The following is a 23,371-nucleotide window of genomic DNA, read 5'->3' on the forward strand; positions in this document are numbered from 1 at the left end:
AAACAAATAAATGCAATGCAGTAACCCTACTTAAATACACAAAAGTTCCAGTGATAATGGCTTTTTAGTATATTTGAATTAAGTAAAAGGAAAAAAAAAGATTTTTTTTCTTTTTTAAATCATTGATAGTATGAGTTTTCTGTCATGACTTCCGAAGGATGGAGACACCTGTTGAAGCTTCAATCAGAACACCTTAATATCTCCGATAGATTTTATTGCATACAGTTTACATTTGGATGTCAGTAAGAGTATAATTATTTGCGTGATATGTGTGTATTTAATTTTCCTTAGCCACAATCTAGTTTGGGAAAAGAGTTGCCTGTGAACAAATGCAAGTTATGGGAGCTGCTATTTTGCTAATAAAAACATTATACTGGCTATATTTTCATATGGGGGTGGGGCTTGTGCCATGTGCGATAAATTAAATGACTATATCGCGAACACTGAGTATAAATTGTCACATTGTTTCTATGAGCCACTGGCATTCGGTTCTCTCACTCTCGTCTTTGGCTCTATGCCTGTCACAGACACACACACACAAAGCAGGGCTTTCTGCAGAGCTCCGATTGTGATTATTTAATCACATTTTGCAACCACGGAGCACCAGTGCAACTTGAAAATATTAGTAAAATATGAACTGGGGAGCTGTTAGTGTGTTGTCCGCTCACAGTAAATGAATCCTCATGGTTAAAGGTGACGTGGTATTGGTTTAACTGTCTGCTAACATCCAGCTGTTGACCGGAAGCTTGAAGTCCACACAAAAACATTGACACTTCCTGCCTGAAATGAGCCATGTCCTTCAAGATAAAAGCACTATGGTTCCTGCAATTTTAATATATGACAGTAGCTACTTTATTTAAGTTATTGTAACTTCAGTTCATTCAGTAATTTTGTATTTTAGTAATTAACATTTAACAAGCATTTAAAAGTAGCAAAATATGCTATATGTTGTGATATAGCCTGAAAATATCGTGATATTATTCTAAAGCCATATCGCCCAGCCCTATTTTCATATATTATACAAGTCAATGTAAAAAGAATGACCTTTTCATGTAGTGCTAGCAAGCTAACACTGTCTGCTTATGATCAGCATATTGATTGTATCTGAATAACCATCATTTCTAGCCCTGCTCATTAAACAAAGACCACTGCAAGTAAAGGTGTTCTTTGTTTACATTTTCTGTCAGTGGCTCATAGATTGCTAAGCTAGCAGGCTAACGTTTTCTCAGGATTGTTCCTGGTGGCAGACGGGAATCTACTTGACACAAAACTTTCGTTTTTTCTACCACACATAGATCATAAACCCTTGAATATAAAAATGACTCATTGAAAAATAAGGAATGTAAACGTTTTAATTTTGAAGGGACAGTCATTTTAGACACCCCAAATTAAAAGTACATAGTTTTCCACTTACCTGTAAAGCCGTTAATCAATCTAGACTGTTCAAGTTGCTGAGTGTTGAAGATATAGGCTGCAGAGATGTCTGCCTTCTCTCCAATATGCTGCAACTAGATGGTATTTGGCTTGTGCTCAAAATGCCAAGAAAAAAATAATTTGTAAAACTCGAAGACAATGTCACTTTCGCAAAAATCATGACCTAATTAGTCAAAATAATCCACAGACCTTGTAGGCAGTTTTATGTTGGAACTATTTTCTGTCTACCACACTACACCAAACAACTGTATCAGTGTGCAGAGGCAAGGCAGCCCTAATGCTGCAAAAGAAGTTGAAGGTTCAGATTGAACTTGAACTTAAAAATGAGGAATCAACTCTTAACACGGTATTTCTGTGACATGAAGTTTGACCTGTCCTTATGGTACCTTTAATATCTCGGGGCTCTTATTGATTCTGTAACCTTGACCTTCAGCAGCAGGCCTTTTGGGCTTGATCCAGGTGCTGGATTTATCATTTCCTGGCTGTTAGACTCAGTCATCCTTGGCCTTTACCTCCAGACCTTTTTGGACATTTCCAACTTGGCTTTGACCTTCATAAGTAATAAAGACCCTTTGGAATTATTAGCAACTGAACATGTAGACATAAAGGCAGAGGTCAACCTTTAAGGCAGCAGTTTTACGAAACTTTAGCAATGGAGAGGATAGAAAGATAAGATTAGGAATAGAATCAGACATTAGGAATGGGTGCTTATTCAATATTATTAACCCTATGACACCTGAGCAAAGTGGCTTAAATACCTAATAATAAGCAAGAAAGTAGTAAAAAAAAATTAGGCGACAAGAAAATCACCAGAAAGGAAAGAAAAGAAAAAAGCATGGTAAAACAAACAAACAAAAACGATTAGGAAATCAAATCAAAACCTTAAAATCATAATAATTTTCTAACAAATTTCAAAAACAAAAATAAAAACAATTTTCTGGGTATTTTCCGAAGGTTAGGCCAGAAAGAGGTCCTTGATTGCTTTAAAACAGTACAACTAAGAGAAGCCAAACAGCCCCTTTTGTTTTTATCTGTCTCCACATCCTCATGTGTGATACCAAGACAAGAGACAGAAAGGCAATATAAAATAAAGGTCAGGATCACTGTTTTGTTTCAGCCTGTTGAAACCTCCTCCAGCAGTTATTTGCTATCCTTTACATTTACTTATGAATCAGGAAAGTGCTCCATCATTCTGTCCCCCTGCATTTTCACCCTCTTCCATTCTCAGACTCCCAGAGACACCGAGGCTTTTATATTGTCCATGTTGCTCCTCTGCAGCATCTCGCTCTCACTCCTCTTTCGCTCGCTCTCGCTCTCCCTCTCCCTCTCTCACCACACAGAGACAGAAGTTGTACAGAATTGTACAAGTTCAGCTGCTTACAGTTGGTTCCAATGTTTCTCACGTAGTTGGCATTTGGAAGCGAACTCTCCCACTGACATCTTTAGATGTAGAATGCCCTCTGTGTGTGTGTGTGTGTGTGTGTGTGTGTGTGTGTGTGTGTGTGTGTGTGTGTATGTGTGAGAGAGAGTGAGAGTGCACCTGCAGACTCTCTTTATGCATCTACCTCTGTGTGACTCCAAAGTCAACAGTCAAGTTTAAAGGCTTTGCACTCAGTGCCATTAGAGCTTACAATGGAGAGAACCTGCTTCTTATTATTTCTCATGGCTGCCCCTCCATTGCTGACATTTCGAAGTTGTTGCTGAGCTCAGAGAGGAGGAGGGAGGTGTACGGGCAGGAAATTATGTCACTACAAACTGAATTTGAATCTTTTGTATTTGAATTAGAATTGCTCAACTTAAATAACTTATCATTCAAATAATGTTTTTGTTTTGAAATAGGGGTAGACTGATGTTGTTTTTCCAGGGTCGATACAGATACTGATTATTACTACTTAATGAGACCAATAAATAATATTTGGAACCGATATGCATTTGCAGTAAAAATGTCTGTCAAAATTTAGAATATAAAAAATTCTAACATAAAACTTTTTTTTTTTTTTAAAAAATGCCTTTAGCAAATGTTTAATCAAACTCCTCACTTCTCTTAAACAGTGCAGTGTAGGGTCTGCATATGATCACCAAATTCACACAGTAAAAGCATGTAACAAAAGATGTTTCTAGAAATTGTCTTGCCTAAAAACAAGAAAACTTGCTGTCTTTTGCAGGACATTTTTTGGCTTTTATTTGGGTTTAAAAACTGATGTAACTGTAAAAGTTTCATCTTCTTGTGAATGTGAGCATCTGAAAATTAATTCTTGATATGTTATGATCCAAAGCTGGGTACATTACGAGATTTAAAAAAGAAAGCACAGCTATAATTTTTGTTGTAAAATGAAAACTTATTAGTGTGGATATGGCTGAAGATAAGACAATAGTTTGCACAAAATGCTGCAAAGAGTTGTAATTAAATTTTCAGAACATCAAGTTCATTGTGTTCATTATTTATCATATAGACTCTGCTTGAAAAGATTATCCAAATATAGATTTTTAAACTGTCAGCATAAAATTACACAAATGTTTTTTCTTATTGTTTTCCATTTTAATCTACAGTATTATCTGTACATGTATACATATATTAGTGCCTATATATTTTATTTCACTTTTGCTTTTTGCATATTTAAATCCTTGTATTTTAAGCGTCACTGTATGGCATATCATGACGGTAACTGCAATGATTACTTCACTGCTTTAGATGAATTTAAGATGCTTTTTTTATGGCCTCTGCACTCGTGATAGCAGTAGTTGGAGGCATTTATGTTTTGGGTTGTCCGCCCCTAACTTATGTTCCTACATTAATACTTGCGACCGTACCTAAAGCGACACCTATGACCATACATACAGCAGCACCTACAACCGCAGCTACGTCTGTACCTACGTCCACAAATGTGTTACAATTGTCGACTTGGACTTAACAATGAAATAAGCAAGTGAACAAGATTTTGCACAAACGTCCTCCAAGACTCAACAATGATCTGATTAGAATTTTTTGATCAAAAGTCGCTGACCTTAAAAAACATGTTTTTGGCTGTAATTCAAGAATTCATGCACTAATTAGGACAAAATTGTACACAAATGCCTTATAGGATAAAATAATGAAGTGTTGACATTATAGAGTACATCCAAATTGTCCAAGTTTAACTGTGACATCATAATGTTCTGCAAAAAACCTGTTCTGACCATTACTGTCATACAGAAGGGTCAGATACTGAATTGGTGACAACTTGAAACTGTGCTGACTGTAGAGATTTTTTGTGCTGGTGGGTTGAACATATGTGTGAAGCACAATGTTTTTGCAGACATGGATGTACACTACAAGTGTAACTTGACTGGTGCACAGAGGTATCGACTGCAAGGCAGTACTTCCAGTTTTCAAATAGGGGTTCAGGTTGGATTGGTCTCAGGGGAGATCCAGCCCTTCCCAGTGGTGACTCTGTCCAAATAATGCTTCAGCTGCTCCATTTATCAGCAGAAAAATTGAGCAGGCCAGGCTGAATATTTAATCACTGATAAAGGAGCAGGGGACACAGACATTTACACTCCTTGACCTGTGGCTGTGAGGATGTGGAGTTATTATACACTTAATGCTTTGGAACTGGACTTGCCTGCAGGGTGGCGGACTGTACAGAATCCATCTGCAGGAGAGACTCACAGTCCCAGCAGAAAGCACACCTAATCAGTCAACTCCAAGGACAGAATTCGTGAGAGTTTATAAAAAAATCTAAAAAACATTCCCTTTGAGCAGGTGAAACCCCAACCCACCTCACCAGCTCCCACCCACTGCCGACACACAGCACACTCAACTCTAATAAAACTGAGACATTCACAGGGACCAATGGAAGTTTAGAACAAATATAAAAGAGACCACCGAGGGAAACAAAGATAACCCCAACAAAGACGATGGCTGACCTGACATCAAAGTGCGTCTGTTGTTTTAGTTTCCTGCCGTGCTGACTATTGCCTTCCCAAGGGAGGACAGACTGAAAGAGCAAGCCGTGCCTCCATTCTGAAACCGAACCTGAAAGGAGATGTAGAAGCGGGGGGGGGATTTTTTAACAGATTCAAATTACACCTCCAGGTCCTTCAGGTCTGCTATTTTCCAGTTAGAGAGCACAATCTTCATCATCACTTCCACCTCACAATGATACTGCAGCCCTCTCTCCGCTAAGGTTTTAATTGTGTGCTGCTGTGCGCACGATTTCTTGTTGTTGTTGTTGTTGTTTTTCTGTCACTTGCTAAGTGCCAGGTGGCTATGTTTGGGAGGCTAAGCGGCAGAGCATATTCTGTACCAGGCGGATGGTAATTACCAGGTGCTCAGCCTTGGCAGTAAAAGCGTGTTTGGGGGTATTGGTGAGCCATAGGATGTGTATACGTGCTTGTGTGTGCGTGTGCGTTTGTGTATGTGTGTGCGTGTGTGTGCGCACGTGCTATGCTGCTACTGTAGATGACTGTATTTTTGGCTTGCGGTAACTGCCCCCCCCCCCCACCTCTCTCCCTCCAGCTGTTCGAGCTGCTGGGCCCAGAGGGGCTGGAGATGATCTCCACCCTCCTCCAGCGAAGGGCAGCCATCGTCGACTCCCTCCTCGCCATCCCACCTGACAGCACTGGCTACCCACCAGGTGAGACAGCCCTATGGCAACCAGGTCATCTCCATGGTAACAAAAACTGCACTTGTATTGACTCTATTTGAAATAGTCCTGAATACCAGATATGAATTAATGAATAAATAAGGAAATGAATGAATAAGGAAAAATATCTGAAGGTCTTGAGTAGAGCCTGATTGATACTGGATTATTTCGGGATGATGCCGATACCAATATTGGGGAGTTGAAAATTCAGACATTGCAAAAGTATTCACCACCCTTGGCATTTTTCCGATTTTGTCGCATTACAACCTGTAATTTAAATGTATTTTTATTGGGATTTTTGTAATGTACCTACACAGAATAGTCAATATTGTCGACATGAAATGAAAAATGAAAATTCTAAAAAATAAAACAATGAAAATTTTGCATGCACATGTATTCACCCCCCTTGCTATGACACTCTTCAAAAGTCACATAACTTGTTATATTAAGTCCACCTGTGTGCAATCTAAACATCACATGATCTTAGTTCATATACATCTGGTCTGAAAGGCCCTTGAGTCTGCAGCACTACTGAACGAGGTTTTCCACCAAGTGGCATCATGACTGTGTAGGTCCATTACCAGAAATCACAATAAAAATCCATTTAAATTATAGGTTGTAATGCAACAAAATAGGAAAAATGCCTAGGGGGTGAATATTTTTGCAAGGCACTGTATCGACAGATGTTATGTATATATATTTTATATATATTTAATTATGTAATGCAGTTATCCCTCAGATATGGTTATCAACAACTTGAGACAAAGATAACATAATGAAGGCAGGATAATTTATAGTTTGACAGTAAACTTTTATTGTCAAAAATGAAATCAGAACATTGAAAAGTGAACTTCATTGGGAATTTGATCATTTTAAATTACTCCAGGCATCTTTTTCTTCATCATGTTCTGTTAAAAATAAAACTTCGTGTATTGTGCATTAAAGACAACATATAAGCTGATACTGATACATCTTTGATGGGCCACTATTGGCCAGTAATATTTGCTGACTGATATATCGGTCGAGCTCTAGTCTCGAGGTGTTCTTGAGGTTTTTTTGCCTTGCATTTTTTGTCATACAGAATAAAAAAAAAAACGAGCCTGGAAAAACAAGCTTTGCTGTTTCGGCCCCACTGCTATTAGGCAGATTGTCTTGTTTTGACTGATATCAGACCATATTTCTTTATTTTCAAAGCACGATGATAACAGACAGGTGCCAGTGATGGGTCTGTGTATTTATAGCGGGGAGTCTCCCCTCCTGGTGCAGCAGTGCCTTTGACAGCTGTGATGAATATTACATTGGAGATTACTCACGGGCAGTCCTTTGCTGCTTAATTTCAGTATGTTTAAACGCAGTTTAGAATTGTTGTGCAATGCAGTCAGACCAAACGCCTGATCTGTCATGTGGTATTTACGCCGTCATTATTTATTCATCTGCAATTCATCACCTCAACTCTTTAACAAAAAAGAAAGAAAAAAAACCCAAACACCTCAAGGGAACCTAAAATGTCTTCAGTGATATTGAGGAGATTTTATAGAAATTTCCTCTTTTATCCAGCTTTTCAGTAGATCTTGTCCAGTGATTTATAATAATTGTGGTGGAAGGCTGGGCAAAATGGAGAAAATAAATTATCACAATATTTTTTACCAGATACCCTAATATTGATATTGCAAACATATTGTAGGGTTAAATATTGGTGCTTTTACAAATTTTTTTCAAAAATTTAAGACAGTCCCAATTCCGAGCAACTGTCCTGGATCCTGAACACTGCCCTGTTATAATTGACCCATGTAGTAATAGGTCATATGGAAAAGCTTTAACGAGAGCTGTCTGTGCTGTGAGTCTCGACTTGACTTGAGAATCGAATTTAAATTTTAAAACTGTACAAAATTAAAACAAATGAAGTGTTATTTGGGACATAATATGTATTTGAAAAAATTAGATTACAATATACCACAAATGTTACAAATTATAATAATGATTATATTGTATCATGACTTAAGAGTCATGATAATATCACACTACGCGGTCTTTGGTGATTTCCAAAAGTACTTTTTTCTTGTTATTATTATCTTTGCTATTTTGTTTATTTTGTGAGAAGCCTAAGTCATACTTAGGTGAAAACTAAAAAAACAACAAAAAAATGTTGAAATCAATTAAACGCTGCAAACTTGAATGGAGGTAAAATGTTTCAAGACACAAAGGATCAAACTATGAAAGTGAACGGTTTGCTTTGTTGGGTTGGGATCCTTAAAAAATATAACCACTGATTTACCGACGTCTCTTTCGCCATGTCAGTCTATGGGGAATAGTATTTTGGGGCCACCTGCCATGACATGTTGGTTATTCCCCTTGATGGCTTTTTTGAAAAGCCCAGCACACTTTTTGGGGGCCTTGTGTATCACCATGCTGTTTGAACTTTGTAGCGTTCCTGCACCTTGCAGCCAGGCTCTCTATTTCTGTCCTTTATTTAATACCTCTCATAAATGAGAGAAATGATAGAATAAGAGGCTCTACGTGGAGAAGAACAGGTTGGCACGTGTGAGGTGTTGCTAAGGCCAAAATACTGTAAGCACAGGCTTTTATGGAATAGGCTTACATTGGATTTTACTGTAGTTATCTCGCTTTCCCAGCAGCTTAAAGCTGACCTCATTGATTTTGTACGAGATAACATTTCAGAAGGCTCAATCGTGAGCTGTACTGAATCAGGGCATCTATTGATGTACCTGCCTTCCATGCCTGCTTGGTTTTTTTCTCTTCTTATGCCGTCCTCCATCCTGAGCCAGTGCTGTATCTCAACCCCCTGTTTCCTTTGTCCTGGGGTGGCAGGTTTCCCCTCCTCAGTGTGTAGAGTAGAGCTCTAAGTATTTTAAGATATTGCTGGAAAGATAGGATGGATAATTTTTCATTGCCAGAGCTGTCTTTTGATCCATATGTAAGGTAGACATCAAAGAGTGTCTGAAGATTAGAAGAGAGAGCTCCTGCTTTGTCAGAATAATCCCTGCAACCATTTAAAGTCACACAGACTCATCCTTTAGAGGTTTTTGGAGTAATTTGGAATTCACAGGTCCTAAATATAGATTTTAATGCTGGGTGTGAAACAGTACATGAGCTAATTAATGTAGACTAGTAACTATGTTCATTCATTTAGCAGGTTAAATCATTGATGTATACTGCCAGATTTAATATTAGACAATGAAATAATTAGTGTTGCCCAATGGAGCCAAGTCCATTTAAAACAAAGTTAACCGAACACATTTCAGCCTCAACAAAAGAGCTCAGTCATGATGTAATAAATCATCTTTTTTTTAAATGCTTCCTTGCCAGCTATAGTCATATGAGCATGTTTTTGGGCTGTTTGTTCATTTGTACATCTAAATGTCTGTCCGTCCTATTCTTGTGAATATGATATCTTAGGGAATTTCAAATGTGGTACAAACGTCCACTTGGACTCAGTGATGATTGATTCAGTTTTGTTAGTCATATGTCAAACATAAAGGTCACTGTGAACTCATCTCTCTCATTGTTTTGGATATGATATCTCAGAATACCTTGAGGAAATTTCTTCAAATTTGGCACAAACATTCACTTGGACTCAGAAGTGAGCTAATTAGAATATGGATGGTCAGAAGGTGAAGGGAACTTTGATCCCACAAAACATGTTAGCTAGACATTTGGTCAGATACTGAATTGGTGACACTAATCTTGGTTGTCCACCTTGAAATTTGCTAATTTTATAGCTTGTCTGTGCTGCTGGTGGTAAATGTGTGTGAGACATTAGTGTTTTCACAGATTGATTTAAACTGTAACTGCAACTTGAAGGCATACAAATGCACGCAGCAGTTTTAGTTTTGAGTAATGGATTCAAATCTGAAAAATCAGATTTTAGTTGAAGTATGTATGTTTTCGTGTCAAAATGCTATACAGTGTCATTTCTACATGTACACTCATTTACTGCAGTGTATGCCACATTAGTTTGGTTTAAAAAATTACATTACATACAATTACATTGCTGCCCCCATGCACAATCACAAGACTCCTTCTGACTCCTTCCCTCTGACTGAGGAGCTGTCACTGTTTTTATACAGTACAAACGCAGCATTGTATTGCACTAAATCTCTGTGTGTTTTCACCTGGTTAAATAAAGGTTTAGGCTTGGATGCTGTCACACAGTATTACGATATACAAGGGTATTTCGAAACCCAGAAGATATGTATCCTTTCAATTAAACTCGATGTGTGTAGTGCACTGCACTCACCACCAGAGCTCACCTTGCAACACCTAGTGGTGGAGGGATAAATTACAGGACTGTAAACAGCCAGTGGCCAGCAGGCAGAGAGAGGCCGTAGGGAATAACAGCATTTTTGAATCTAACATGAATTAAGGATTTATGTCTACCAGATCAGAGCTGGTGATTGGTGGTACAGTGGACTTACTAGATTACTAGCAAGAGTAAGAGTAAGGTGGGAAAACCCTGCACACTTAGGTATACTGTCATATACTGATACCCCGGTGAAATTTCAGGAAGGTATAAATGAAGGTATGCAATAGTCCATACAAAAGCCTGATTAATACTGGATTTTTTTTGTTTTTGTTTTTGGGCCAATGCATATACTGATATTGAGAAGTAAGACATGTCTGTATTGATATAACTGCTGGTATTTATGCAATTATGCAATGCAATTATCCCTTACATATGGCTATCAGCTACTTGTGACAAAGGTAACGAAATGAAGGCAAGATATTTCATAGTTTGACAGTAAACTTTTATAGACAAAAATGAAATCAGAGCACTGAAACAGTGAACTACATTGGGAATTTTACCATTCTAAACTATTCTAAGTATCCTTTTCTGTCATTTTCTGTTCAAAATAAACTTTATATATCGTGCGTATTGAACAACATAAAGGCCGATACCGATATATCTATGATGGGCCAATATTGGCTTACCGATATATTAGTCAGGGTTTATCACATACTGTCCAAGCCGATTAAGGTTAAATAATAATAAAATAGCACCATCTTCCACCTCCAAGCTAAAATCGTCCAGGCTAATACTTTCCTCACTCTACCTGCTTCTACTGTTAGGGAATAGCATGTGTGGGGGTAAGGGAGGCGAGGGCATTGGCGCTTTAACACAAGCTTTCTGCTTACGGCTGATTGGGATTTTCCATTTGAAAAACACATGAAAGAATGGAGATGGATTTGCTCTTTAAAATTTAATTGCTAATATTTAATCACTTGGATGCATTCACTTGATATGAGTGTTGGAATTGTGTTCAGGAAATGTAAATGTTCTTGGTGGAAAATAGACATCTGTCTTATACAGATACTAATGAATTTTTTTATTCTCAATGGTAAGTATGTAAAGAGCAGATGTGCTTGGAGCGTCATATCAGATTTTGTTTGAACATTTTATGATGGGAAAAACCATGTTAAAGACAATATTAATCACATCGTAGGAGTATGTTTTACATACTTAAAAAAAAACCAAAACATGTCTGCAGGGGGACTTAAAGCAACTGACCTGCACTGACAGTGTGATGTGCGTGCTAAAAAGTAGCCTTATAGAAACTGAAATGCTCTGCTATATTTAATATGATGCTGTTTGTTGCTAGGGGAAGATTTTGCTTGTTTTGCTCTTGTTGCTTTACCATGCAAGCTAACTAAAGTATGCACTCAAAGAGAAGACCATCATGCTCTTCAAACTGGCAATGGACAACTTCAGTTTTCTAAACTTCTCGCTACTTGATACACTATCCTTACAAAATAAACATTTGACAAACACAGTCATTGAGGCTAACCCAAGCTTGTGATGTTGTTTTCTAAATTGGACTATTTTATGTACAACCCTCTTTAAAAAAAAAACAGCTTGTAATGCTGTATAAAATGCAGAAAACAATGATTTTAAATCCTTTTTGAGCTATATTCAGTTGGAAACAGTCCAAAATCAAGATATTTAATGTTTAAACTGTGAACTTTATTGTTCGTTATAAACATGCATTTATTCTGATTTTGCTCCCTGCAACAGGTTTCAAAAAAGTTGGGACAGTGGCAACAAAAGACTAGGAAAGTTTTGAAATGCTCAAAACACTTTGAACACTCCACAGATAACTGGGTAATTGGTAACAGGTGATAGTATTATGACTGGGTATGAAAGGGACATCCTCAACAGGCCCAATATTCTGAAGCAAGAAAATGTGCAATGTTCAACACTTTGTAAAAAAACTTCATGGGCAAATATTCCAACAGTCTAAGAATGTTTCTCAACACACATTTGCCAAGAATTTAGAGATTTCACCATCTACAATCCATAATATCATCAAAAAATTTAAAGACTTTGCAGAAATCTATGCAATAATGGGTGAGGCTGAAAACCAGTATTTGATGCCTGTTACATGTGATCCCTCAGGCTGCACCTCCTTAAAAACTTACACTATTATATAAGGGTTATTACTAGATGAGCTCGGAAAGAATTTGGAAAACCAAGACTACCATGCAAAGTGAAAGTCAGACATCATTAACATCCAGAAATGCCATCAACTTCTCTGGGCCCAAGCTCATCTGAGATGGACTGACGTAAAGTGGGAAAGTGTGCTGTGGTCTGACAAGTCCACATTTCAAATTGTTTTTGGAAATCATAGGAAGAGGACCATCCATTGATTGTTACCAGCTCATATTTAAAAGTCAGTACGGGGATGTGTTAGTACCCATGGCATCATTGGTAGCTTGCACATCTATGAAGGCTCTGTACATATGCAGAGTGTCTAAATGCGCAAATCCTTGCTACTTTTTTGTTATATTTGTCTATTTTTTCAACACCATGGCCCCTTCTGCTGAAGCATGACTTTTCTACAATAGAGTGGCGCTTATCAGCATCGGGAAAAGTTGTGTGGGGCTTGGACTGAATGAAGTGGACTGCGAAAGGGTCCCCGCGGACGTCATACACCAACTAGCCGGTTGGACCGGAGGGGAGAAACGAAACTTAAAGTGCCGGACGAAAAGAGGGAGAAGAGTCGGTACCACGGTGAGGCTGGCCTGACTCGGAGCGGGAGCTTTTCCTCTACCAAGCCTTCTTCTGTCTCGTGTCTGATCGCAGGAGAGTGATGTGGATGTAATGTGATTGTCGCTCACTGAGCAACGGGAGATCTGGGACTGCTCTGCGCACATTTTCACAGAGACATGGTTAACACCTGACATCGTGGATCAAGCTGTTGCACTGGACGGACTGACCTTGTGGGGGCCATTTGGACACAAGACTCTGATACAATTTTAAAAAATGCACTGCAGGAATTGAACAATGCCATCAGCAGCAACATCACCAAGCAACTGGATGGAATCTTCATAGTAGCTGCAGATTTTAATCAACTCAACCTTCACTTCCAAAGATGTAGCAGGATCAAGGATACTTGTTATTTTCGTTTTTTTAAACTTTATTTAAACTGACCAACAAATCTACCTTCTATCTTCATTCTACCCTCTACATCGTTTTTTAGTGATCCCCCTGCTTATTCCACCAAGACAATGTCAAACGACATGCTGCATGTGTCACAGCGATAAAACTTCATAGTAAAGTGCAGGTACTAGACTGACCTGCCTACCACTGAAAATGTGTGGTGCATAAGATGTACAATGTATGGGAGTGAAAACCCTGGACTGCTGAGCAGCTGAAGTTATGGGTCAAGTAAGAATTTGACTTTCAAAACTTAACCAATTAGTGTCCTCAGTTGCAAAAGCCTACTGAGTGTTGTTATTAAAAAAAGAAGAAGAAACAAAAACAAAAAAGATGTCAAACAGTGGTAAACATGCCCCTGTCCCAGCCTTTTTGGTGCGTGTTGCAGGCATCAAAATTAGAATGAGTTTATATTAACAAAACAAAAAAATAAGTTTAGCAGATTGAACAGTTATTTTTTTGTACTGTAGTCAATTGACCATAGGTCAAAAATGATTTGCAAATCACTGTATTCTTTTTTGTTTGTATTTTATCACAACGTCCCAACCTTTTTTTGGAATTGGGTTTGCATTTCGCTAAGATTGTGTTGCTATCTGGGAGTAATCTATATGTTGGTGGCACCAAATTTCTGAAGGATTTAAATCTTAATCATTTTCAAAATAAACTGTTTTCCAGACTCGGGTTGATGGATTTAAGGACTTCGAAAGCGTGGTAACAAAATGAACCAAATAAGTGCAAATATTTTTGGATTGATGCTCACCTAGCTCTTGAGGTTTCACCTGAAAGGGGAAGTTTTGTTCATGGATGTTAGAAGAGAAACTAGAGCAGTATGCAGTCCATCATGTGTTGGTGAATACACGGGGACTGGAATTAGATCTGACCTACATAAGACTTACCAAAGTCCTCTAATGTGGCAGGATGACAGGTTAGATTAATAAGACGAACCTAAGACAAATCTGTGTCTAAAATATGTTGTGTCTGGGATTCAGCATGGAGTCACGGCTCACCTTTAATTGGACAATGTGTAACTAAACTAACTACATCCAGAAGTAAAGCAAGCTAAACATTTTTCTCTCTTTTTCTCAGAAGAGAACAAGCTGTATTTTATGGTCACACCCATATGCTGCTTCAAGCCTCAGATGATATTATTCCCATTGTGAAGAACTTTTGATCAGCGTTAAAAATTTCACTTGCCAGACAGCTTTTGAGATTAGTGTTGCCTTGACGACTGAGGGTGAAGTCAGGAGGGGTTAAAAAAGGCTGATTAAATTTTCCACTATTTGCATGCCATCAGGAAGAGTGGGATTTAGTGGGAATGCCTGTCTCTTGCTGATTAGCTTTTAAATTGCAGTTTGCAGCTTGGCACTTGCATGTTTATCAAAGAACAGATTCTCTTGGTGGCTCTTTTCCACATTTCAATGGCTGATAGAGGCAGGGATATGTGGAATGGACAATTAAAAAGACAGCATGTCCATATTTCCAAAAAGTTTTAATGGGTGCTGGATAACTCAAGGGCTATTCAAGGCAAAAGTACAGTCACACTGACATATTGAAGTTTGTCATAATATACGGTATATGGCTGCCCCTTAGCTTTGATGCCGTGTGTCTTACTGGATGTCGTAAGCTGAGGTCATTTGCTATTGTGTCACTGTACACAGAGCAACATAGGAAAGTTGTGTAGTGGGCTGCTCACTTTTAAAACCTGCTGTCTTTCAGTAATCTAACTGTAAACTTTCACTTTAGTTAAGGTCAAGAGGAAAGGACCACTTTTATGACAATACACTGAATTTTCTGATTTCGAACTGCAGGTGAACAACACAAGAGAACTGAATACTTTAGCTCTAAAGTTGTGCTTTAGGACATTTTTTATGTTTAGTTTTCACCGTTGTCTGATGTTGTATAGACTAAATGATTAATTGAGAAAACAATAAGCAGATAATTTGATAATTAAATAATTGCAGCCCTTTTAGTAAAGCTGCATACTTAACAGAAACAAAATAATATCAATAGATAAGAATTCAAAAAGGAAGAAAGCTGGAAGCACAAGTGTAACAGACGTGGCTAAGGCACATATGGAGGCTGACACGGGGACTGGTTTCCAGAATTTAATTTGGTCTGCAGAAGACACAAAACACACAATTTGCCCTCTGTTGGTCTGTCTGCACCTCAGCTCCCTCATCAATGCGAAGCAGCATTGTCTGGTCTATTAACGATATATACATATGCAATAAAATTACATATAAATATGTCATCATTGTAACAAACAAATTGCTTATTAAATTATTTGCAAAGCCAGGCCAAATATGACTGAAAACCATGAATTTTCTAATTAATTATTTTAACAAATCACCCAAAAACATTTAAGAGTATATTCATGAAACAAACAGTGACACCTCGTGGACAAGGTAAAAATGCACAGATGAAGGGGGGGACTAAACAGAAACAACGGAAATTACAACATAAATCAAACAAAAACATACCTGCAGAAGACACAAAACACACAATTTGCCCTCTGTTGGTCTGTCTGCACCTCAGCTCCTAAACAACACATTTTTAACAATGAATAAGGTGGAAAATCTCCTGCTCTACATTAGGATGTGACTTCTGGCGGTACACAGTGTTGCAACGGTTACTATAACGGCAATAACGGTTACACGAAAACATCGTGCAAACTGCTAATAAAACTGTTCTGAACAGTACAAATCAGCTGTATATCATTATATTAACAACTGTTAACACCACACACCAAGGGTTACGGATTATATAGCTCATTTTCACATGTAAATAGCAAAATAATGTCGGAGCATTTTCTCACACAACTTACCCTCATCAATGCGAAGCAGCATTGTGAGGGCAGAGAGGAGGAGCTACGGAAGCTCAGGAGGTACAAGAGCCATGAAGGGCAAAAAGGGCCAGTTTCTACAGGAAAATTACAATAACAACAAATAAAAACAACTAATTGAGATAAAATTCACAAACACCCAATAAAATGTTCAAATAAAAATAATTACAAATTGTCAAATATGGATTAAAAATATATATTGAGAATAAAGTGCATATTTAACTTCGTTACACAAGCAAGGAACAAAATAAAATATTTAAAATCTGTTCATTGTTAAAAAAAAATCCCACTCTTGGTTATTATTTTGTATGCACAAAGAAATGCTGTTGGATGAATTAACCTGTTTTAAAACATCCACAGTTTAAAGCATTGCTCCTCAATATTTTTTAAATGAGCAGATAGATTGAACGACTAAGGCTGTGTTTACAGAATCAGATTCTTTTATTCTCAGGTACCACGTGAGGTGAGAGTGAAGTGAGTACAAATTTCAGCTTTTCTTTTTGGTTTTGTTTTTTGTAATTTATCCAAAGTGCATGGATGTGATGTTACTGGTGGTATGTGAGGCGTTGCAAGGCATAGACCGGTTCACACTGATGTCAGATAAGGGTCAGTTCAAACAAAATTGTAAACAGTCTAGGCAGATCATCTGATCTATGGAAATAATCAGAATGAACACTTTTCCTCTTCTAGCTTAACCACTTTTAGCTCATTGATTTAGTTTTATTGCCTTCAAAGTCTGCTCTCATCAACCTATCTGATGAATGTGTTGGAGCACTGACCAGCTAAAAAGCCACAAATCTCCCACATTGTTGGCAAGTTGATACCAATACTCAGCTAAAAGGAGCGTAAATACTCAGCGAATCTTATTATCTGTTATGTGGCCAGAAACACTAATACTGAGTATCAATGTTACTTTGTGTCTAGTGGATGTATAAAAAGGCACTGAAGGCATGCTTTCAGCATAGCAGCTATCCTTTTAATTGTGGTTGAAACTCAACTAAACCATTCCTTCTATATTTTTAGCTGCATTTCTATCGCAAGCTTTGGGTATAATACCTTTGGAACCAAGAGTAACACCTATGAACATGTACCGATACCCACGATCTGTGTATCGTTTCCAGTGCAGACGGTACTCTTACATGTGTGTGGGGTTGTAGACGCTCACTGCTCTGTCTAGCAGCACTTGCTGTATTTCCTTGTTCCTTGTTCCTTGTGATACAGAGTAAAGTCTGCACCCTTTTTATCAACCACAGAACGGGGCTGCACGCTGAAGGACAGATATTAATAAATAGCTGGTTTGTGTTTGTCAGGCAGGAGCAGAGTTTCAGTGCTGCCAGTGCATATCGAAACTATGCTTCACCCAAGATTTTTTCTCAAACGAGGTTTAGATTATGCGTAGTTCACATAATCCGGACCCAATTAATATGCATTTTTTAAATGCTTTCAGGTCCACTCATTACTAAATGTGTGTTTTTTCTAAGAGAGACAATAAAAAACAGATGGAGTGGTCAAAGTTATCATGTTGAAATTTAAGGTGTGTTGCTGGTCTCACATTGTTATCTCATGCACTGAGGCCACATTTAGTCAAGTACAGCTCTACAAAAAAATAGAAGACTTTCCATCGCTTTTTAAAAAAAAAAAAATCTGCATTGATATGATAACATTGTGAAAATGATTCTCGTGTACATGGATCTGCAAAAACAACCAAAAACGCTGTAGTATGCATGCCAGACCAGTAGTTGGTGATGTAACTTTGACAAACCATAGAAGAACGCCACACACATGCGCAAAGTGCAGCTATGACATCGCCTGCCTCACAGGATCCGCGCATTACGCTTTACACAGTGACAGAAGAGGTTGCATTTTTTAAAGATTACACTCTGAAACCCAGTGTCAGACGTTTGTGTTGTCAAGCCTCCAAAACGGCATCACAGTGTGAATGAAAGGCCAAGTCACAACAAAAGTTTAATGTTTCATGCAAGAACTGTTGCCGTGTAAACGGTCCTGGGATAACATTTCAAGTGAATGTTCCAGGTAAACGTTGTCTGCTTAACAGACAGCCCGTGATTTTTTTTTCTCAGTCCAAAGCTGGCTGTGATAACTCTTAAAGGCTGTGAAACATCCTTTCATATAATAGTTATAGTTTACTATTGTGTGAAAAGCTCTTCTCCTCTGACCAGTGTTTCCAGGGGAGAGGGAGAGAACAAAAAGGGGTTCCAAAGGTACTAAAGGTACCATCCACAACTTTTTACAATAGAAACGCAAAAAAATGTGTACCAAACTCTAAGAGCTATCCCAACCTGCTGGTGGAAACACTCAATTTGTTGCTGCAGCCCTTAGAAGAGGTAGGGCCATTGTGCAAATTTTAGTTGTGTTTTCCAGCTTTCTCTAAAGCAGACACACAGAGGTGGAGCATGATGGGATGTTGACAACCACAACCTGGTGGAAGAAGCCTCCCACTGAGTGTTTGTGTTTGTATACAGATGACTTGACTGGGCCATTAAGCACATTTCTGTCTGCGTTCTGCGTGTGCTCCAGTAGGTTTTTAGGAATATGTCTAGAAAACTACACAGAAATCAGTTTCTCAGACTTGATGTACCATGGCAAATGGTCCTGCCATGAATTTAACAAAAAGATGCCCGTGCCTCTCTGACAAGCATTTTGGACAGTTTCCCCAGGCCACGATCAGAACAGAGGCTTTTCTCTGCCGCTCAAGTGCAAACCAGGCTCACAGCTCTGAGTGTGACAACTAACACAGAGAACAAGCAGTCAGTGGATGCAGGGAGTGTTGCATCATCCTCATTGCTCAGCAAGTTTGACAACAAGGCAATCTCTTTGACTACCTGATGTACTTAGTGCACACTTATAGAGCTTAAATGTTAGAGAGAGCTATTTATTGAAATTATTAAAGCACACTGTGAGCAGACAGAATTATAGGGAGGATTATGGAGTGCTTTGTATGACTTTGTGATAGCAGAAATATATTATTAGCACTGGAGCAGTTATTAAGGGGAAGCTGAATGAAGTTTTATGTTTATATAATGGGCAAAATGTTCATATGTATGCATTATTCTGCAATAAAACCCAGGAACTAGATTGCCAGCCAATATCTGACATCCAAAGGCATTTTCTAGTCTCACTGCCATTCTTTAGTCTTGCAGGAATTCATACTATGAGTAATGCTCACAGGGATAATGATTATTAGCTACATAGAGAAGAATATTCAAAATTATCCAATATCAACATTTAGTGGAATCGTGTAGTCAGGATATGATCATAGTATGGTATCATTTTTCAGAATTTGGCATCTTTCATGAGCAAACTCTTTTATGCAACAGTAAACGTTGCCTTTATTTTTGTTTAATTTATTTTTTATTTCCTTGCCTTTATTTGTCTTTAATTAATTTTTTTTTATTAAACTGAGATTATTAAACAACTAGAGATCCATCAACTAAAATGATTAATTAATTGTTCAACTTTTTCATTTAATAACATTGTTTGGTGTACAAATGTTCCCACAACACTGCAAGGGGTTGTGGAAAAGCATTTAGACCATGTTTCTTGGATAACCACCTACATATCTCCCTTGCTTGCTTTGTAATTAGTTGTGTGTGTGTTTGTTTGTAAGCAGGTGATCTCACGTACTACTGGACCGATCAGCCTAATATTTTGTGTGCACATCTATGACTGTATGCTCAAGGACATCTTGTTTGGATTATTCACAATTGTTAAGTAACCTGTTTGGTTGACTGTTTAATATCCTCATTGACTGATGACGTCTCACTCTTCCTAAGGGGCGAGTAGGGATTGCAAATTTAGCAGCAGAGATTAAAGGGCATTTCTGTCAATCAGCTTGGCGTAACGACAAGCCTCAACATGTGTTGCAGGCCGCACTTTGGCCTTCCTTGAGGCTCATACTGACATCTGTACAAAAGTTTTGTCTCATTTTGAACTAGAGTATCTGCAGATTAATTCAATATCAGATATGTTTTGATCCACTTAAGTTAAGCATGATATTTGATGAAGAAAAAAATGTTTTGTTATCTCTGCTGCCACCCTAACTGTAAGGTAACTGGGAGGGACAATTTCACTGGGTGCAGCTGAGCCAGGTGAATTGTCTAGGATGGCTATGATCAGTTCAGAGTTCACTTTTCTTGCAGTTGAAAAGAAATTCATGTGTAGCTTTAGAACTAGAAAACTGTTTCATTGGCTGTGCAATATTTGTAGATATTGATAGCAGCGATGCTGTATGCCACATCCCAAAACAAAAGACAAAAATTTTAATCCAATACTCAGCCAAAAGCTCTTTGCTGTTTAGTCAACATGTTGATTTTCCCTACCTGTCAGTCACTTCACCCTGCTATCAGATGGACTAATCACAGACAGATAGCTATTTCACCTATTTTGGGGTAAAATCATAAAGACTGGATTTGGTATCTTGCATACAAAAAAAAAAAACTTGAGACTGTTCACTTTATCTGAAAGGCACAAACATATTTGCATGGAACATTTCAAATAGGGGTGGGTGATAAATCAGTTATACTCAGTGCATCATGGCTTGTTCCACGTGCAATGTATAAAATTACATATCGTATATTATGAGTATAAATTGTCTTGTGTTTTTAGCCTCCGGCATGAGACTTGCTTTGGCGTTTCATTTTTCCCTATCTCTCCTGCAACTCTCTGCCCCTCACAGACACACACTCAAAGCAGAGCTTTTCGCAAAGCTCCAGACTGTGGCTATTTAGTCGCATTTCATGACCATGGAGCACTACTGCAATTTACAGTTACTATTAATACATGAACCAGAGAGCTGTTAGTTTGTTTTCAGCTTGTAGTGGATGAATCCTCATACCGCAGTTACAATTTAAATGTCTGCTAACGCTAACATCTAACTGTTGACTGGAAGCTGCAAGTCCACAGCAAAAACATCAACACATTTAATTATAACAACACTTTATTTAACTTTACTATAACAGTACTTAATTTAACTTTATACTTTATTTCACATTATAACAATATTTTAGTAAACTTTATTATAACAGTAGTTTATTTTACTTTATTTTATGGCAGCAGTTACTTAATTTGTTCCTGTAGTTAATTAAATCATTTTGTGTTTTAGTAGTTTACAGTGGTTTAGAGGTAATTTTAAAATGTCAGGATATATATCGTGTATCATGATATAGCCTAAACATATCATGATATCATTTTAAAGCCATAACACCCAGCCCTAATTTCAAAGTATAATTTTTCACATTTTTTCCATTTTGTGATACACTGTACCTTAAAGAAACAAAATCAGCAATGTTCACTTACAGATCTGATAATACTGCAGATTAAATTTTGATTTTTTTAAAAATAAAAAACAGGTAAAAAAGTAACCATTATATACATGCTTGTTTGCTAGTATGAAAATGATAACTATTGTTTATCTGAAAAGTTAAAACACAACAAATTATATTGTATATATATGACATTTTCAAATTAATGTTCCTTTGCCTTATCTTATTTACAAAAAATAAATTGGATGATCTTGTTATTGTGTAATTCAGTTACCACTCTATGTTGACTCTAAAAAGACTGATCTTGAAAATCCTATATTGGTGTTAAAGGTGTGAAGAAAACAGTGTGAAAACACTTTGAAACATCTTGCAAGAAACCTAAATGTGTTTTGGTGATGCTCCTTACAATGATTATGGCACCATGATCACTTGTGGAAATGAGAAACCTGGAGATTTGGAGGCAATCACTGCTGGAGACGCACAACAAGGCACAATAGCTCCCCGAGAGAGGGAAAGTAAAGGACGGGGGAATGGTTTAGACAGAGGAATCGGTGCATAGAGGGTGACAGAGTTAAAGGGGTTGGGAGTGGGAAAGGTAATGGGAGGGAGGGTAAGAGTGACAGGAAGAGGGGAGCCGGCAGAACGAGGGGGAGGCTGTGCAGCAGGTAGAGCCACTAGACGAGATAAAGAAGAAATCATTCAGTCAATCAGCCCAGGCCGCGGTGCAATCATCAGATCTCATCTGTTTTCAAGAGCAATTCTGCCTTTTATTGAGCTGTTGTGCCTCAAACAGGGAGGCTGCAATGGGGAAGGTTAACCCGTGCAGTGCCAGATGCACTTGTGTCTGACATCAATGAGCTATCAGGATTACTGCTGAAATATGAGTCTGTTTTTTTTCTGACATTGGCTGACCCGATGTTGCTTTCTAAGTGTGAACAAACGCTTCTGTTGTTCAGCCAGGGATAAATGCTCTTTGCAGGCTCTGATGCACACAGCCTGATAACTCTTAAAATATTACAAATCCTATTATCTGTTCTCAGTCCTTTTAAAGTATGGATAATGGGAAGTCATGGAGAAGATGAAAAAAAAAATGTTTTGACAAATAATAATTTGTGCTCTTCAATTATTTCAAGGGCATGTTTTTTTTTTTATTTGTGTTTGTGCCTTTTTAATGACTTAATCTGTTCTCTCAAAGTACTTGATTTATTATTTGTTTACACAAAAACAGAACAAAATGAGGTCATAATATTCAGATTTTAAGATGGTTAAAAGATGTCAAAACATCATTATGTCTCCACATATTTCCACCAAAATCCAAACCACACTGCAATTAACCCAAGCAGAACTTTTAGATTAGATTGTTCATGTTCCAGCAATTGTTAAATTCTTACACAGATGTTATTTTGGTTACTGCTTTGACTTTATATCTTTTTGACGATTATTAGAATTTATTTTTACTGCTGTGTATCTGTGACAATTTTGTTTTTGTCTCTATTGTAGGCCATTATTTATTGTTTCATATGTGCACTTGTAGATCATTGGAGGAATGAGTTATAAAACAAGGAAATGAGTTAGCATTGTAGCGTTAAAGGCTCCCTTTTCTGTAAGTCAGTGGGTTTTTTTGTAAATTGGTTGTTTGGTTGGAAGTCTGAAATTTTCTGCTTTATTGGTGCTCTGAATGAAGCTCAACAGCGCCAACCACAGGCTGCGAAAAGGATCACAGGCTATCAAATCA

At 37.8% G+C, this 23,371-nt stretch overlaps 1 protein-coding gene across 1 annotated transcript in view; it reads left to right on the forward strand.

The window, feature by feature from the left end:
• Positions 1-23,371, forward strand: part of ascc3 (activating signal cointegrator 1 complex subunit 3) — a 203,964-nt gene that overhangs the window by 16,010 nt on the left and 164,583 nt on the right. The window contains exon 5 of the mRNA XM_042490728.2: positions 5,933-6,050. Coding sequence (XP_042346662.2) covers positions 5,933-6,050 — 118 coding nt within the window. The remainder of the gene's footprint in view (positions 1-5,932; positions 6,051-23,371) is intronic.

Source organism: Plectropomus leopardus, chromosome 11 (assembly GCF_026936395.1).
Source record: "Plectropomus leopardus strain MGB_pleo_1.0 chromosome 11, ASM2693639v1, whole genome shotgun sequence".
Lineage (NCBI taxonomy): Eukaryota > Metazoa > Chordata > Actinopteri > Perciformes > Serranidae > Plectropomus > Plectropomus leopardus.